An 18,018-nucleotide genomic window follows, 5' to 3' on the forward strand; every position below is an offset into this window, starting at 1 on the left:
ACAGTAAGAATGTAACAATTAATGTGATATTAAGGAAATAAGCCTAAAGTACATAAATGTTTAAAATGCCCACAATTCGAGCCACATTTCTTAACATTTGTAAGTCAATGTTATTAAAAGCTTCTCTTATTCTATTTTTCATATCATCTGGTGTTGTTGGAGGCTTCTGGTATACACGGTCTTTTATATAGTCCCACATGAAAAAATTAATTTTGGAGAATTTCAAATTAATTATATTAAGCGGTAAATTTTGCAGTGATGTTGGCAAATGATTAGAAAATCCAGATATATGGCACCATTCACACGACCGTTAAAAAAATATGGGCCAATCACATAATTGAACAATACCATCCCAAATATTTATAGACCACCTAGTTTGACTATGAGTGTTAACAAAATAGGGATTGCTTGATACATAGTAATGAAAATTATGCCGATCTACCGTTACATTTTTGTGAAATGTAGCCTCATCTCCAAAAAGCACATAATCGAAAAAAAATCGGTCTCTTTGCACTTGCTGCTGAAACCACTGACAAAAATCTAATCTGCGTTGATCATCGACTGTCAATTCTTGATGTAACTGTAAGCGGTAAAGATGCAGTTTGTTTACGAAGGATTTTTGCCGCCGAAGTTTGACTAAGTACTGTCTTGTTGACAGTGCTGATGTGGGGATCTTCAGTAGTAGCTATCATCATCATCATAAGTGGCTCGACAATCCGTTGTGGATCTTGGCCTGCTCACAAAGAAGTCGCCACTCCTGTCGATTCCTGGCAACTTCCCTCCATCTTCTAACCCCTAGAATCTGTAGGTCTTCTTCCACATCATCAATCCATCTCATTCGTGGTCGTCCTCTGCTTCTTGTGCCCTCTGGTTTTGAAAATGTTAATCTCTTCGTGTATTCGTGATCTGACATCCTAGCAATGTGTCCAGCTCATCTAAGTCTCTGCACTTTAACGAATTTCACTATCAGTAGTAGCTATCAGTATATCATATTTCTTTTCTTCACTTAGAACAGTTTTGGTTCTCTCATTTTTTTCATATGCAACTGACCCAGTGCGAAAAAAGCCATCCATTAATTTTTCAAAAGCTCTTGCGTTTGGCTTCATCCGTTCAGGATATCCCTCGTGATATATTCTGGATGCAAATAAGCAATTTCTCGAACTTTCTCCTAATACATAGATCATATATATGTTAACTCTTCTACAGAAAAATTCATTTTTAGCAATAAAGACAAGCCACAGAGACCAATTAAAAAGGTAAATATTTGAATCTTTCCAATGAACCCTATGTTCATTTTCCCACGCGTGTTTGCATATTTGAGATCTATAAAATTCTCTATTTTTAATATTAGATTGATGTTTAAATAAAAAAAAATTTAAACAAACTTAAATTGTGGTTTATTCCCATCAAAAATAATAATTGCACATAATATGCCACAAGAAAATAACTTCAAATCTATATTTTAAGCGCAGTAAATCTTCTCCGATGTCCTAATAAAACATAATGACTTTTAGAAGTAAAAACAAGGAAAATTACTCTCTGCAATCGAGTTTTTCGTTTGTAAATATTACACAAAGCTCTTTTTGTAACATGAACAATGCCAGAGATAGCAGTAATTGGAACTGTACGATTATAGTTCGAACAGCGATATTATCGATATTTTAATTTGAGTTCTTTAATAGATCCATTGAGACATTTATTATTCTCAGGTCATAACAGATTAATAAACGAGAGATTGAGGTTCTCATTTATAATTCATTATATCGCCCGTCGGTGATATTGTTTTTTTTTAATGGACGCGTAAGTTTTTTTATTGTTTTCTAAAAATATACTTATTTTGGCACAATATATGAAAATGTGACAATTATTCTAATAACGAATTATCTCGAATAGACATTATTTACATACAATTTGAAAATTGTCGAATATACGAGGGAAATCCATAAAGTAAGAATATTTTTATATTGCATGTTTACAATCTACTCTATACACAGAGTAATAAGTAAATAGTCTGTAAGTAAATTAACGTGAGTTAGGTACAGTCCAGTGACAGTTCTCTAAGTATTATTGCGGTAGGTCTTCTGGCCATACTCTCTTCAATCTTCTTTCGGCAAGTGGTTGGGTGAATAAATTATTTATCAGTTCGTTGTTGTAATCAGTGGTGCGATTATAATATTTTATTGAGTGGTTCTTTATTATGTCCTTAAGTAATGGGATGTCCAGATCATTGTGAAGTGTATGGTTAGGTACATACCGTGGAACTTTACTTATCACAGGGAGTATTTTGGATTGGAATGTTTGAAGTATCTTCGTATTTGAAGGTTTACTACAGCCCCATAGTTCTATTCCATATGCCCAAACTGGTATGAGTATAGCTTTGTACAGAAGCAGTTTATTTTCAAGAGATAACTGAAACCTTTTGTTAAATAGCCAGTTCATATTTTTTAGTTTAAGATCTCGTTGTTTCCATTTAGTTTTGATGTGCGTTGTCCATGTAAGTTTTTCATCCAGATGCATTCCCAAGTATTTGACAACTGGTTTTATAGGAATGGGAGTATTATTAATTTAATCTTGTGGAAATGTAGATTTTCTTGTTGTAAAAGTAATATGTACTGGTTTGATAGCATTAACACTGATATTCCATCGCTTGCCAAAGCCAGTTTTGCAGCCAAAGTAGCTAAGAAGGTATCGTTGCTGGTTGGAACGTCTGCTGTAAATATCAGATACAGAAATGGGACCAAAACGCTACCCTGAGGTACGCCAGATTGTATGATGTGGTAATTTGAGTAGCTGTCTTCGGTTTTGACTTGGAAGTAACGATCAGTAAGATACGATTTTAGAATAAAGTATACTTGGTCTGTTAGGTGTAATTTCAATTTGTAGAGGAGACCTTTATGCCATATATCAAATGCCTGTTGTATATCTAGAAACACTTCAGCGCAGTACTTTTTCTCTTCGAGAGTTGTTTTAATTATTATATTTACTATTATGTGGCATTGTTGGATGGTTGAGTGTTCACGTCTAAATCCAAATTGGTGTTGTGGTATAATTTCGTTTATGGGAACAACTTGCTCGATTTTATGTAATAGTAGCCTTTCTAATACTAAGAATGTAAGGGTTGTGTAAGATAATTATTTGTTTAAAAGTTGGCATTGATAAAAAATGGTATAGATAGGTATTTTTTTAGTTTGTAATTCGATCTCAATTGCTAATTCCTCTTCATTCCCTCGGTACCGCATCTTCTCTGTCTGGCACTCTTTTTCTTGTTTGTACTTTGCCAATTGATTTGCGTTTCCTGCATCAGATTTTGCATTTGGGTAATCCTATCGTGAACACTTTTAAAGGTATCAGATTGATCTTTCCATGCATTGCGATAATTTTTTTCATTAGATTATCCTTGCTTGATTTTCTTTAATCAGAGCCTGCTTTCCTGTACGAGGATTGCTACACCGGCTGTTGATGTCACGTTTTTCGATCATTAGCTTATTTTGTTATATCTCCTTCAATGTTTCCAAAATACCTGTCACAACGGAGGTAAGAGTACCTTGGTATCATAAAATAATGTATGATTTCCGAAAATTTCGGAAAATCGTCAAAATTTGAAGAAATCCATTTTTTGATATTTTTCCCGTGTTTTAATCACATAACCTCATTTAAATGTGACAAATAACGATTTTTGTTTCTCTCCCCTTTTCTTTTTTTTTTAACTGCCAATTTTCTGAGCTATTGGTAATAACCTTATGAATATTATCTTCTTCTCTTCATATTTTCGAATGAAATATTTGTTAATACTAAATATTTGAAAGAACATACATTTAAAAAAATCACAATCGAACATAAATACGATTTTATAATAATTCTAGACTTGATTGACTCGACTAAAATGCTCATTAATATATTCATATCAATAATTATTAAGAAATCTTGTAGGACAGAAGTAAATTATAATAATTATTATAGTTCGTCCTTTTAATAAAAACGGTCTTATAATAGTAACGACCTCTTCATATAATACGTAATGACCTTTGACAAGTTTGTTGTCGAGTTTTTTATCTTGGATAGACAGTTTTTTCCTCAGAGTCATTACTATTATGGAATCTTATTTCAGTTATTAAGTAGTTTCGTTTAAATAGATGTTAAGTGTATATACAATTGTTTTCGTACAAGTTTTTGTTCTGTTTTATAATTGGTAAGTATTTAAATACATATGTTTCTATTATACTTTAGTCTTCGTGTCGGATCATGTCATCTTTGCTCTTTCTCTTCTTCTTTTGTGTTTCATGGTCGCTTATATTTTCCTTTTAAATCGTTCTTCCAACCGTTTAGTTTCCTGAAGATCTCCAACGACTAATATAACACTTTTGAAGATATTATGTTTCCCTGTTGTAATTTTATATTTTAATTAAACTGGCGGAGTTCCTTCATTTACATTTATTCTAATTTTGCCACTTCTATAGGTAAATATTCTCCATAGAATATCAGAAAAATGGTAACATTTTAAAACCGATAGGTCAAAGTTTCTGAATAACACGAAACACAATTAATTAAACACGGAACAGAAAATGTATATAGATCATCATCATCATTCTCTTTACCTTTATGCTTTAGCTTCCCAAATTACATTTCTCCATAAGTTTATATCTTGAGTCATATCAATATCAATCCCCTTTACCAACATGTCCCTACCTAAGCGGTAGAAGACCCCAGGTCTTCTTTTGTATTCCTCTCCTGCTCTTCCCAGAAACTCGCAGATCAGCATTTCTTCGTATGGGGTGATTAACGTCTCCTCTCGTTCAAATTCCGAAAGCCTAACTCGAAAGAACGAAATAAATCGCTTAAATTCCCACTAAATAGCTCAAAACGAGATATCTCGGGTTGGTTATTTTAGATGCAACAAGTGCAAGATGAATTATCTCGGGATAGTTTCTTAAGGGGTTAAAGATGCTTTGAGAGAATTTTTTTATATTAGATACAACTTCATTAATAAGAGGAAAAGATTTTCTAATTTCTTTCGCAATTCTACTAACACAATGCTCCAAACATAATGAACTTTTGAGTAAAATATTACATTATGTTGCTCTGCTTTGGCCAAATAGGGTGCAGCATCGGATAAAAACAGCAATAACTTTTCATAAGGAAGGGATCTGGTAGAAAGAAGTTCGCTAATCCTTCTTGTACGAATCTTGTAACTGTTAAAGCATTCGTTTTTTCTATCTATTTGCAGATATTGTACTTTTGAGCAGGACTCCTTGTTAAGAACTGCAATCAATAAATGAGCTATATAATGCTCAGCGGAATCGGTGATGTTATTCCTTAAGAGCGTAGGCGCAAAATTTCGGGCCATTGCTTTTTAAATGCATTCATTTTTTTCGAATTCTGAGAAAACTAATAAATATTTTTGAAAGATTTAAATGCAGAATGAAAGATTACATTATTACTGAGGGCCGAAAGTCCCTTAGAATAAACAACAAGTTTTTTTGAATGAGATATTTGAAATTAAAAATTACACTAAATTTTCTCTTCTTTTTCACCCCTGTAACTTATTAAAATAAACATTATAGAAGTTTTCAGGGACTTTCGGCCCTCAGTAATAATATAATCTTTCATTCTGAGTTTAAATTTTTCAAAAATACTTATTAGTTTTCTCAGGATTCGAAAAAAATGAATGCATTTAAAAAGCATTGGCCCGAAATTTTGCGCCTACGCTCTTAACGTTATCTGGCTTGGAATGTTAATTTTTTAATATTTCTAAAAAAAAATATTGTCATTTGACAGCTTTGACAATGGGATATTCGATTCTTTCTCTAGTCAGTTGAAAACTTGCCTAAATATGGCTATATTTAGCAATAAGAGATTTATTTCGAAAAAATTCTAACAAGCCAAGAAAAATTTTTCCTGTATCAAATTTATAAATCCATCTATATTTACATATTTGTAAATGCTGCTTTGCCCAATTTTTTTAGATTTTGTTTTAGTATGTTTAATATGCCTGTTTAAACGGTTTTTTAGCAAGAACCTAGAATTGGCAATTGTGTTTTTTATATTTTGCAAACCTTTGTTGTTATGGTAGATATATAATGGAACAAAAATTTTATTCTGTGTGTAAGCATGAATTTTGTATGAGTATTTGTTTTATTGTATATGCCATTTAGCATATTTCTTCATATTGTTTTTATTTCTTAGACTCGATGGCAATAAGAAAAGTTAACAAATCGATATGAAGGTACCATTTAAGGTTGCTGTCTCTAAAAGTACCAAAAAATTTTACAGAATCAACCATACTGATGTGGCTGTTATTAAGTGTATCCTTTATAGGATATTGCTACTGTCTTATCCACGTTAAAAGAGAGTAAATTAGAGTCGGACCAGGTTTTTATTATAAGTAGATCAGAAGTTATAATTACATGAAGAGTTGCAATATTAGAGTTCCTCCAGTTAATACTGGTATCATCACCAAAAAAAAATTTTCCCATCGATTTTTATGTTAGTGATGTCATTTATAAAGATAAGGAAAAGTAGAGGACCCAGTACTGAACCTTATGCTACTCCACATACAACGCTTTTGTGACTAGAGTCAGTATCATTTGCTTTAAGTAGTTGTTTCCCATTTCCTCAAGTAAGATTGGAACCAATTCAAAGAAATACCTCGAACAAAGCCGCGATAAATTAAAAAAAAATTATCGCTCACATGGACAGGGTCTCAGGCATCTCTGAAGTCTATCTTCTAAACGGGAACGTAAAAAAGTAACAACCTAGTTAGCGTATATATATATATATATATATATATATATATATATATATATATATATATATACCTAACTTAGGTACCTAAATTTTTATTAGTAATTTTGAGCACTCTTAACTCTTCCTTCTTCTCCTCTCCAACTCTAGTAACCTCTTCCTCCACATATACCTGTTACTTTGTCATTGGTCAACACCTATTTCTGCACCATTAAGGATTCCAATCTACAGCATCCTTCTTAGTTGAACCTACAGGTCAGTAACACAATCAGTTATTAATTTTGTAGTATACAGTACCAAGTGTTTCATAGGTACCACGCTAATACTAGTTGAGAACTTTTCGCGTCGTCCTTGTACACATACCTAATGCCAAATTGGTTATTTTATTCGGTTTTTTACTTATTTCTTCTTTCAGGTAAATAATTGGGCGGATAACGAATCTCTTCATTCAGAAAGTCATAAACCGTACTACCGACGATCTCTCTCTGAACTGCCATCAGCTCACAATCTACATATGCCCAACTTAAATAGAAGTCTCGAAGCTACACTGGGTAGCTTTCCGAAGGTCAGCACCTCAATGACTGATATTCAATCTTCTCAACATTCCTCCTTATTTGATAATCTGAATAGCGTTTGCGGCAAGAATTATAACAGCAGGAACATTTGTGATACTACTTCTAAGGATAAAGGGACTCTTTTCACTTATATAGGAATCTCAGAACCGGACAAGGATAAACATTTTTATGAAAATCAGACCATTATTAATGCCCAGAAAAGAAATATTGAATTTGATGCCGACAAGCACAACAAAATGTAAGTATTTATTTATACAATGTATACAAAAATTTGGAGCATTTCGAACCTCATTTACAATTTTTTTAGTATGCAACTGATGAGGGAATCGACAGGAACGAAGTCTAGTTGGGTGTTGAACGAAAGACGGTGGACTTGCAGGCAGTGTTCTTTCGCATACAACGGTTTTAGCGTCGAGAAATGTGATATTTGTAAAAGTTGGAGAACGCCGCCATCGTTGAGTCAGCCTTGTACTGTAACTGTCACGGAAGATAGAAATATTACCATGAACTGTTCTTCAAACAAGTAAGTTTCTTATTAATATTAATAAATACTTTTACAGGCCACAGAATCTAAATGTTGGGAATGACTGTATGTACAGAGAAAGCATTGTGTGCTTTACGATCTCTTGATATATTATAGATCTATTATAGATAATATTATCTTCTTCTTCAAGTGCCATCTCCGCGGCGGAGGTCGGCAATCATCATAGCTATTCGGACTTTTGAGACGGCTGCTCTGAAAAGTTCATTTGATGTACATCCGTACCACTCTCTCAGGTTGCGCAGCCATGACATTCTACGCCTCCCTATGCTTCTCTTTCCTTGGATCTTTCCCTGCATAATCAGTTGGAGCAAGGTGTATTTCTCTCCACGTGTAATATGTCCGAGATATTCTAATTTTCTTGTTTTTATTGAATTTAAAATTTCCATTTCTTTGTTCACCCTTCCCAGAACCTCTTTGTTTGTGACCTGTTCTGTCCATGATATTTTCAGAATTCTTCTGTACACCCACAGCTCAAATGATTCCAGTTTTTTCATTGATGTCGCATTCAAGGTCCAAGATTCCATTCCATAAAATAAGGTCGAAAAAACATAGCACCTCGCCAACCTAACTCTTAGTTCCAGTTTTAAATCCTTGGTACATAGAACTCTTCTCATTTTGTTGAAATTTGCTCTAGCCGTTTCTATTCTTATTTTTATCTCCTGATTGTAATCATTTGTGGAGTTAATCATTGTTCCCAGGTATGCATATTTGTCCACTTGTTCGACGTTGGTTTCGTTTATTAGAAGATTCTCGTTATTTCTTTGAGTTTTCGATATTCTCATAAATTTCGTCTTCTTGACATTCATTGTTAGACCATACTCTTTTCCATACTCTGCTATTCTGGTCACCAGTCTCTGAAGATCTTCAATGTTTTCGGCTAAGATCACAGTGTCGTCCGCATATCTAAGATAATATTATAGATCAGAGTAAATTACACTGCGACAAAGTTGGTTGTCTAAGTTAAGGTTCTTCCACGCGAATTTGTGTTTGTGCTTTTTGGTTAACGTGAAGGCTACTAAGTTCAACGTTTTGTTTGGGATTCGATCTTTAATGTTTCGGAAATGAAAATAATCTCGTGTAATCCTTTTGAGTTTTCCTTAATTTAATTGGGGGGTTCGGTCCATTTCATTGTGCCACAAGGCAGTTAAGCCCCTAAAAACTTGCCGATAAAAAACACATAGTTGTTATTTCCAAAAGAATCTTTTAATTAATTAATTTTTTATCATGGTCTCCTTTTCGTGCAATATACTTGATAGGACACTATTCCAGCTTTTTTATTTCACATGAAAAGTCTTTTTCCTCAATATAATGTGAATTGTCGGTTATGACAACATCGTTCGTTTCAAATTGGCCTTCTCCGAGTCATTTTTTTTATTTAGAACCAGAAATTGATCAGAAGAGGCTAAATCTGGCCAATATAGTGGATGGTCAAACCTTTCACATCCAATCTGTTATAAATTCAGGCTGTCTTGTTAGTGAGTGAGTGGGTTGTTTTTTGACAACTCACAAAAGTGTGTTTTTTCTCCAATGCTTTGACTTTTCTTTTGTCTCTGCCAAGTAGAAATGGATCACCTATAGTAGTTGACGTTTTTGCTTGAAATTTTATAATGTGATAATTGATGATAATTGATGAAATTAGATAATGTGAAAATATCTTAGTTTGTCATAATATGACAAAATGTTTTTAATTTAATTTACTAATTTTTATTTTAGACCAATTAATTGGAGTGACTCAAAAATTCAAGTACCAATTGCTACTCTTGATCAAGAACTAGAAGACGATTTTCAACTTTTACCAGGTAAATTAATATTATATTTTATTGTACGAAAACTCAGATATTGTATAGTTTTATATAACTATATAATTATATGCGAAATTATAAGACACTCAGCCATTACCGAGTGTCTAGTGATGTCCTATATGCGTGCCATAGAAGTTGTTCTATAAACATACTTGTTCTCGATAATCTAATAGTTAGAAATGAATTTTTAATGAAAAAATACACCTTTTTCTGAATGACTCTAGTTTTAATTTGATAGATTAAAAAAACATTTTGTTATTAATCGATTGTGTTTGTATTTTGCTTTTTTATTTTACGTAAAATATAAATAATCAAATTTAACAATATTTCAGCAAAATTTCCACTGTATACATAACCTGTTTTACCACACTGTGTCTTCCTGGGGTGTTAAAAGTTTCTCAATAATTTCAGATGGCGATAGTCCCACAGAAGATCAAAAATGGACTTGCAAAAAATGCACCTTGGTCAACAGCGAGCGATCTCTCGTTTGCGAAGCCTGTTACGGCTCCAAGCTCAGATCCATCACCCTGAACCACGACATGACCTTGAAAAAGGGAGAGTTCTGGTCTTGCTCGAAGTGCACCTTGAAAAACTCGCTTAACAACTTAGTATGCAAAGCGTGCAAGACGGACAAATATCCAGAAACTATGTCTTCTAGGAGTCCATCTCCTCGCCACGATAGATCTAAGAGGAACGTCGTTAGGGGTGCGACCAGTTCGAAGGTGCAAAGTACTCGAAGTATAACCGTCGTTAAATCGGAAAGGAGCAAGGTTAATTTACTTACAGATTTGGATCACAGTAAGTATGTAAAAACTCTGTTAATAATGTATTAAGTTAGAAGACAAAGATTTCTTATATTGTATCATTTAATTTTTATATATACAATATGGAATTTTAGAACCCAAATAGTATTAACAATTATTTTCCTTCTCGTGCTACCTCCTCCTCTCTTCCTTCTGCTTTGTCCTCCCACTCACATCCACCTACTCTTTCTCATTTTACTCATTCACCTCCCTTTTGTCCGCTTTACTTTCTGCTTTGGCTTCATCTCCATATTTCTCTTCACCTGTCTCATTAACTTTCTCATCCGTCCCCTTAAGCGCTTCCTCTACACCTTTTCTTCTTCTCCTACTCCTACTATTTGGAACTGAAATTGCTTGGAAGAATGATTGCTTACTTATTTCTGGTGTTTTCGGCCAATATCAATTATTATTTTCCTCCTTTTTATCCTCCTTCATCAACCGCTCCATTTACTTATTTTCTACTTTCCCATTACGTGCGAATTCCTACTTACCTACCTGCTTCTCATTATTTCCCTCAGTCATCATTTCATTTACTTGCTTATTCGTCCTCTTCTTATCCGTTTCCAGTCTCCCTTTCTTCCTCGTTTGAATTGAGACTCGTCACAATCACGTGTAAGTTTTTTAATTTATTTTTTCTTATTTTAAAATCTCGTCTTGTGTTCTCAAACCATGCGAATTATTTTCCCCTTCTTTTTACTCTTCCTCCACATCCACCGCCCTTCGACTTCTTTTCCGCTTTCCCCTCATGACTTTCCTTTCTTGCCTACCTGTCTGATTACTCTCATTATCACCATTTACTTCCTTATTTGCTGCTTCATACTTCCCCACCTCACATGCTCCCTTCGTTTCTTTTAGCTCCTCTTTTTCGTTTGGGAAAACCATTGGTAAGGTTTTATTCTTCTACTTATTCGCTACCTTATTGTCATTCGCCTCCTCGTATGCTTCCGTATTCTCTTTAATCTTCCTTTGCTTTGAAATTTCTTGGGGAATCATTAGACGGGGGGTAATCACTGGTAAAAAGATAATTTTTTAACCAATATCAATGTCGTCTACCTTATTCCCCTCCTATCTGCTTGCCTTCTATTATTTTTTTCTTTCTTTTTGTCTATTTGTGCCCAACACCTCCTCCTCGTTTTTTTCCGGTTTTCCATAATCTGCATCTTCTTCATCTGCCTGCCTCTCCTTATATACTTATTTGCTTATTATTCTGCTTCCGCATTCGTCTCTTCTCCTTCTGCTTCTTTCATCCTTTTTCTCCTTCTTCTTTGTATTGAAACTGTTTGGAGATAATCACTGGTAACAAAGTAATTTATTTTCTTTTTTTTTATGAAATCTCTTGTACTTTTAACCAATGTCAATTATTGTTCTCTCTCGTTTCCTCCTCCCACCTGGCTGCTTTCTATTTTTTCATACCTATCATACTCTGTTATACCCATCTTCTTTTCAACTGCCTGCTTCTCAATATTGTCATTTTTCTCCTTATTCGCCCCTCCTTTCCTTTCATGTTCCCCCTTTGCTTTGAAACTACTTGGGAGCTTTGAAACTTCTTGGGTTAGTTTTTTTTTTCTTTCTTTCTCTCTATTTCCTCCCAACATCGTCTCCTTGTTTTTTTAGTTACATCATCGTCATCTGCCTGTTTCCCTTTAGACTTATTTGCTTTCTTATCTAATTCCTCATTCGTGTCTGCCCTATATTTTTCCTCCTCCTTCACATTGTAACCGTTTGGGGGAATCACTGATAAGATCATTTTTTATTGTAAAATCTCTTGTGGTTTTTACCAATATCAATTATTGTCCTCTACCTTATCCTCTTCCCATCTGCCTGCTTTCTGTTATTTTTATTCTTCCCCTTATTGGCTTACTCATTCGTCTCCTCCCTTTCTTTTCCTCTTTCTGTCATGCGCATCTTCCGTCTTGTCTGCCTGCTTTTTAATATTGTCATTCACTTCCTCATTCGTTCTCTCGTAATTTTACTGGATACTGCTAGGGGAATCACCAATAAATATCTTTTAAAAATAAAATGTTTTCTTTGATCAGTATTTCACGAAAAACTAATCCTTTTCAGATTCAATCACTTCAGGGCCTTATGAACCATGGCAATGTCTGGTTTGTACATTTGAAAATACTAAATCTTATATAATCTGTGATATGTGTCAAAAGATGAGAAAAGATATAAATTCTAGTAATCCGAAAGAACCACCTCGATTGACACAGCAAGAAATGAGTAACAAACATTGGAACTACATAGTCAAATATTGCAAGTTGAAGAAACAAAGTTATTTAGACGACGAATTTCCACCTATGCCAAGTAGCCTATATTACAATCCATCTGAAATTAAAGATTCCCATGCCGTGAAATGGAAACGACTGCGAGATATCGTCGTAGATGACGAAAAGGACTTGCCGTGGGCTGTTTTTCGTAAACCACAACCCTCGGATATCTCTCAAGGTAAGAAGTTAGACCCTATTTACACCATACTAAATAAATAAAATGGTTTCTAGTACTTTTTTTATGTACAGTAATTCATGCATAGCGATTTTTTGTATATTTCGTTATTTACATGTCTTGTCACATAAACTGTGACGTCAAGATGTAATTTGTGAAGTTGGCTACAAGTCTGGATTCTAGATATGTCAAATTGTTGTCGTTATATCCATAACTTAATTTAAAAATTTTTTCGAACATATTTGATATGTTTTATTGCAATATATCAGTCAGACTTAATCCGAAGGCCATTTTAATGACAAAAAAATACATTTCCACTTAGAAAATAAATATATTGTCTAATTAATATTGTTTTTAAATTTCTGGAGAATTATTGATCAGCTTTTATTTTGCAATACTCTTTTAGACAATAAAAATAATCTAATATTGAATCTGAAATGATTTTGACATGGCTTTAATATGAAAATCACTTTGTAAATTGTATCACGTTTTGTTTAGACCTAACCTCAAAAACAATTGACAGAATGCTCTGAGTGCAAAAATCATTATTTTGTACTTTTGGAAAAACACTAAATAGTAACATAACGAATAGCATAGCGGATATATATTTAAAACGAACTTTAATGGTTTTAGGCGTTTTGGGTAACTGTTGGTTGTTAAGCGCACTCGCTGTATTAGCCGAAAGGGAAGATTTGGTGAGAGCTGTCTTGATAACGAGAGAATTTTGTGCACAAGGCGTTTATCAAGTTAGATTGTGCAAGGACGGGCACTGGATTACAGTTCTAGTAGATGATTATTTTCCTTGTGACAAAAGGGGGCATTTATTTTATTCTCAGGTAAGAAATTTCTTTATTCTGATTTAAATCTAAGTAGAAATCCAAATTGTCAAAAAGATCTAGTGAAAATCTTCCTTCTAGACGTTTTGTTAATGAGAAAAAAAGTCGTATATGGACGATTCGCCGGATAAAGGTATTTAAACCATAAAATGGTAAATTCAGTCGTTAACGTATTGACTCAGTTAACAAAAAACTAAATTTTAGGTACGCTTAAGTATATAAGTTGTAAATATTTATGTTTCATCCCGGTTCAAGGTTCTAAGCTATCTATCATTTCCATTTAGGCAGGATAAAATGTTAACGACTTAGTAGGACCTTTACAGCAGTCACATACTTTTTGTTTGCGATTGCTTTAGATGACTGCATTATCAAAGGTTGCGAGGGCAACGAAGGGAGAGTTAGTACTTAGTTGTCAGTGTTCTAGGATGGCATAACATTTAAAGAAAAAGAATCCGGCTCGAAGGACCAACTTAGGTTAAACGCAGATAGTTTTAAAACATAATTTAAAAAACTGACGTATAAGTAATTTAATTTGGTCTCTAGCGCCTTATTTATAAACTAAAAAAAAACTGAATCGCTTCTTCACACATTCAAAAAACTTGAATAACTAAAACAACGTGACACAGTTATCTCTAGAATGCGACAGGATCTTATAAAATTAATCGCGGGAACATTTTTTAAAATTTTTTTCATATTTTAACAACCATACTTATTATCGTACCAAGAAAAGAAGGTTTACGTAAATATAAGAGTGTAAGGTAATAGTTAGCGAGACTATGCGCCAACGACATACATAATTTGTGCTGGACATCGAAGTAAAATATAAAACTAAACCAAAATATCGGAAAGGGCCACAAAAAACCAAGTGGTGGATGTTAAAGGATGAGAAAGAGTTGAGTCAGGGCAAGAATAGTAGAACAAATGTGTTAAAATATGAAAGGAACTCCCTATTATAATTTGGAGGGATATGGTGAGTATTATTAGAGATACTGCTATTGAAATATGTACTTGGAAACCTCAGGAAAGAAGTTTTGAGAATATGCAAAGTAGATCAACAAGATATGCAATTTTCATTATAATGCATTTGATGGAAAAGTATAGGAGTAAAAAAAACAAACTCATTGAGCTTGAGAAAGCATACCATAGAGTTCCTGTCGTAAAGGTTACTTTTGTAGTAACTTTTTTATTGCAAATTGTAAAATGTTTTCGAAAAATATACTTCTTTAATTTCAGGCTAAGAGAAAACAACTATGGGTTCCGTTAATAGAAAAAGCTGTAGCGAAAATACACGGTTGTTATGAAGCTTTAGTTTCCGGTAGAGCCATCGAAGGCCTCGCAACGTTGACGGGGGCGCCTTGTGAAAGTATACCGTTGCAAGCATCATCCATTCCAGCGCCGGCAGAGGAAGAGCTTGATGTTGATCTCATTTGGGCACAGTATGTATTATTTTACTATTCATAGTTTTGTTTAAATAGGAAGGTGATTGATATATTTCTGTATTATTTATTTCACGGTGATATATTTCATGATTTGATTTCATGATCCAAAATAGTGAACTTAAGACTTAACGGCGTTGACTATCTCACTCAGTTGTAGGATCGCACTTGTCTTAATATAAAATATACAACGAGAAAATCAGATAGGACAAATATAAAAGAGACTTGATTGATCATAGTTATTGAGATATAGACTACAAGCCCATGGGACATTTTTAATGGGTCATTTGAACCATCATGATTCACATGTAAATGAATACTACAATCTATGTATAATAACAACTATGTCGCCAATTTTTATCGGTACACAAAGCATGGGGGTTCAAATTAGGGGTTACATCTTAGACTTAGACTTCTCACCCCTGTCCCACGCAAAATGTACTGAGTACCAAAAAAATTAATCTATGTATCGATTTTAACTTTGTGTATGTATGCCAACTGTGTCAAATTGCCGAAAATGGGAAAAATGTTTTCCGAAAAAAAAAACGTACCTCCTTGAGTGGTAAGTTTACCTTACCAGTGTAGTCACCTGTATCGATAAGAATTGACGGCATAGTTTCTAAATCTGTTATTACATATCGTAGTATTGTTTTATATGTGATTCATGCTAAGTCAAATGACCCATTAAAAATCTCCCATGGGCTTGTAGAAGAATACACAAAGCAAGTAAGAAAACACATCTCAATTCTGTATAAATACAATTAATTTTTAAATAAATAATGCTAACTCTACATGGTAGTTACTTATTCTCATTAAAAGGTTGCTGGCTAGGCTTATCTCTAGAATTTTTAGTTGTTGCGTAGTGTTTTTATAATGGGAAGCTGAATTCGAGTTCGTGATTAGTTTTTCTGCATCTGTTGTAGTTTTGGCTGCACTAATCTTCTGACTAATCTTCTAACAAACAAAAAAGAATTATTTAAAGACGTAAATGTGCTAAACCAGTTCAGTACAAGCAGTGATCATAGGTTAGTAAGAGCTAAAATAACGATATCAACCGAAAAAGAAAGACTCAAAATGATAAATAAGAAACAACCAAAGAAATGGACAAAACCAACTAACATTCAGGAGTTCGAAAAATATATTGGTAATTCATTGAAAGATACAACAACAGCAGACATCAATATATTGAACAAACAAATAGTCAACACAATGCAACAGGCTCAAACTAAATATTGTCCGACAAGCAAAAAAGATGAAAAACTGAGTCAACCTACGAAAACCCTTATAGAACTAAGGCGACAAATGAAAGGAGATAACACTACAAGCAAAGAAGCGATAAATCAAATAAATAAGACGATCACAAAGGCAATAAGAAAAGACATAAGAAACTACAATGTAGAAAAAACAAAACAGGCAATAGAGCAAAATAAGAACATGAAAGTTTTGAAGAGGAGCGCACAAAAGGGGAAAATAGAAATTAACAAACTGAGAATCAGCACTGGAGAAGAAACAACGAACAGAGATGAAATATTAAGAATAGTCGAAGAGTTCTACACAGAGTTATATAGATCAAGAAAAAAAGATAACAATACGGAACCTCCAATTACACTAAAAACTGGGGTATTAAACCAAGGATCAGATTTAATGCCCGATATAACAAAATCAGAAATCAAAGAAGCCCTGAAGAAAATGAAAAATAATCGAACCCCGGGTGAAGATGGAATAGTATCAGAAGCACTAAAAATTGGAGGGGGTGTACTACTTGAAAAAATTAAACAACTTTTCAATATCTGCCTTCACAGCGCCAATATTCCAACAGACTGGAACAACGCTACTATGATTCTATTACACAAAGCAGGAGACAAAGCAAATTTAGAGAATTACAGACCGATTAGCCTCCTCAGCCATATATATAAGTTATTTACGCGAATACTAGTTAAGAGAATGGAAAGAAAATTAGAGACTTATCAACCAAAGGAACAGGCAGGATTCCGAAAAAGTTACGGAACAAATGACCATCTATAAAATATAAAAACCCTAATAGAGAAAGCAGTGGAATACAATAAACCTCTAGTTCTAATATTTATCGATTTTCACAAAGCCTTTGACACAGTTGATCTAATCAAAATATTACAGGCGCTTAAAGAATGCAGGCTAGATTATAGATATACTAAATTATTATACAAAATATACCTGCAGGCAACAACCACTGTCAGATTACATACTAACAGTAATCGCATAAAAATAGAACGGGGGGTTAGACAAGGAGACCCAATGTCACCTAAACTTTTTAATACGGTGCTAGAACATGCTTTTAAGAATTTGGATTGGATGACAAAGGGAATAAAAATAGATGGAGAATATCTAAACAACTTACGTTTCGCCGATGATATACTTATAATAGCTGAAGATCTAGGTATGACAAGAGAGATGGTACAGGAACTCGTTGTGGCTACAGAAAGTGTAGGTTTAAATATAAATATCTCGAAAACAAAAATCATGACCAATTTGGTACCCAACCAGAACATCAGTATTGGTGGGAAAGAAATAGAACTCGTAGATAGATATAAATACCTGGGACATGAAATTATGATTGGCAGGGATAACCAGACTCATGAACTGAAGAGAAGAATCGGCCTTGGGTGGGCAGCATTTGGAAAACTGAGAGAACCTTTTAAAAGTGAGCTGCCCACATGCCTAAAGAGAAAGGTATTTGATCAGTGCGTCCTCCCAGTCTTGACGTACGGAGCAGAAACACTTACCTTAACAAAAGCAGCAGCTACCAAACTGAGAGTCACGCAGAGAAGAATGGAGCGGTCCATGTTAGGAATAACTC

At 33.9% G+C, this 18,018-nt stretch overlaps 1 protein-coding gene across 1 annotated transcript in view; it reads left to right on the forward strand.

Moving 5' to 3' along the window:
- LOC140443067 (calpain-D-like) overlaps nt 1-18,018 on the forward strand; it is a 31,969-nt gene that overhangs the window by 9,202 nt on the left and 4,749 nt on the right. Inside the window, exons 3-9 of the mRNA XM_072534122.1 lie at nt 7,157-7,554; nt 7,624-7,839; nt 9,574-9,659; nt 10,074-10,460; nt 12,530-12,913; nt 13,544-13,746; nt 14,980-15,182. Coding sequence (XP_072390223.1) covers nt 7,157-7,554; nt 7,624-7,839; nt 9,574-9,659; nt 10,074-10,460; nt 12,530-12,913; nt 13,544-13,746; nt 14,980-15,182 — 1,877 coding nt within the window. The remainder of the gene's footprint in view (nt 1-7,156; nt 7,555-7,623; nt 7,840-9,573; nt 9,660-10,073; nt 10,461-12,529; nt 12,914-13,543; nt 13,747-14,979; nt 15,183-18,018) is intronic.

The sequence above is a fragment of the Diabrotica undecimpunctata genome, chromosome 6 (genome assembly GCF_040954645.1).
Source record: "Diabrotica undecimpunctata isolate CICGRU chromosome 6, icDiaUnde3, whole genome shotgun sequence".
Classification (NCBI taxonomy): Eukaryota; Metazoa; Arthropoda; class Insecta; order Coleoptera; family Chrysomelidae; genus Diabrotica; species Diabrotica undecimpunctata.